Source organism: Cyprinodon variegatus, unplaced genomic scaffold (genome assembly GCF_000732505.1).
Source record: "Cyprinodon variegatus isolate N-32 unplaced genomic scaffold, C_variegatus-1.0 Scaffold1302, whole genome shotgun sequence".
Taxonomy (NCBI): Eukaryota; Metazoa; Chordata; class Actinopteri; order Cyprinodontiformes; family Cyprinodontidae; genus Cyprinodon; species Cyprinodon variegatus.
In genome coordinates, this window is record NW_015151755.1 from 30,421 (window position 1) to 31,770 (window position 1,350).

The window sequence follows — 1,350 nt, forward strand, 5'->3', positions numbered from 1 at the left end:
TGTATGACCCCTTTAAGGAAACGTTTGTTTGTTTTGGAGCCTTGTGTTTTTCCATTCTGGAAAGTATTGTGCAAAGATGAAAATCACAAAGATAGACGATAAAAATGATCAAACTTTGATTCAATTCAAACTGAAATAGTCTGTTTGTGTTTTTTTTCCACAGTGGTATGACGCTCTGAAATCTGTGGCCCGGCTTCCCACTGGGATACCTAAAGAATGGAGGAAGAAGGTACCCACCATCAGCCCCATTTACACCACCCCCTGAAACCAATCTGTGCCGAGTTCGGACCGAGCTTGGATCGGTTAACTGTGCTGAGCTCAGTTCCTTACGACTGTTTACACTCAATGATAGTGCGGTTCCTCGCCTCCTAGTGACGATCTACGGTACTACTGCTCTCTAGAAACAAGCAAGCCAATGTGGCGGCGCCCGTAACGTTCAGGAAGTTTGGCTATAATTGAGATATTTTGTTATTTGCGGAGAATCAGGCAAAGAAGGCAGCCTTTGGTGAATTTGCTTGACAGTCTGGTTTCTTGTAGTGGATACGGCAAACATAGTCTAATCCGGGCGTACAGACGCAGGAAACGCCAGACGTTGAGGTTCGTCACACTGCTAACTAGAAACCGAGTCCGAACTGAACCGTGCCGAGCCCTACTGAGGAACTAGTACCAGTTTAGAGTGGTTCGGTTGTGTCTAGTGTTACGTGCCATTCACATTTAACAGTTATCTCGGTTACCGATCTCTGCACGGTTTCCAAAGGGTACTGTAAATGGGATTATAGACTTAGCAGGGACGGATCCAGGATTTTCATAAGGGGGGTGCACACCTAAGGGTAATGTCAAGACAACGTCAAACCGAATCAGTGTTTCCCAACCAGGGGTTCACGTACCACTAGTAGTCTACGACGGTATGGCAAGGGGTATATGAAAATATTTTCTTGGGTAGTAAAATAAAATAAGCCTTGGATCTGTTCTGCTTTGTGAGGAGCCATTTGAAAAATTGAAGAAGCTTTTATTTATCTAGAAGTGAGTCTTTAAGTTCACCTTCAGCTCACATCAAAACCAAGCAGAGGAACAGACTGGAAGTAGATAAGGTTTAGGTCTTAGGGAAATCATATTTACATGTCAAATCATTCTGGGTTAAACATGTATATAAATGTACTCTTTATCAGACCATATCATCCCAAAGTCTGTCTTAAAATCTGGGGGGTTGGGTTTCGTTATTTTATGCAGGCTACATCATCATCCTGAACACCTAAGTTCGGCCAATCATACAGTGGGGCAAAAAAGTATTTAGTCAGCCACCAATAGTGCAAGTTCTCCCACTTAAAAAGATGAGAGAGGCCGGTAATT

General features: G+C 43.3%; 1 protein-coding gene across 1 annotated transcript in view; it reads left to right on the forward strand.

Moving 5' to 3' along the window:
• Window positions 1-1,350, forward strand: part of tbc1d30 (TBC1 domain family member 30) — a 34,715-nt gene that overhangs the window by 16,517 nt on the left and 16,848 nt on the right. The window contains exon 5 of the mRNA XM_015402125.1: window positions 164-229. Within this exon, the coding sequence (XP_015257611.1) occupies window positions 164-229 (66 nt within the window). The remainder of the gene's footprint in view (window positions 1-163; window positions 230-1,350) is intronic.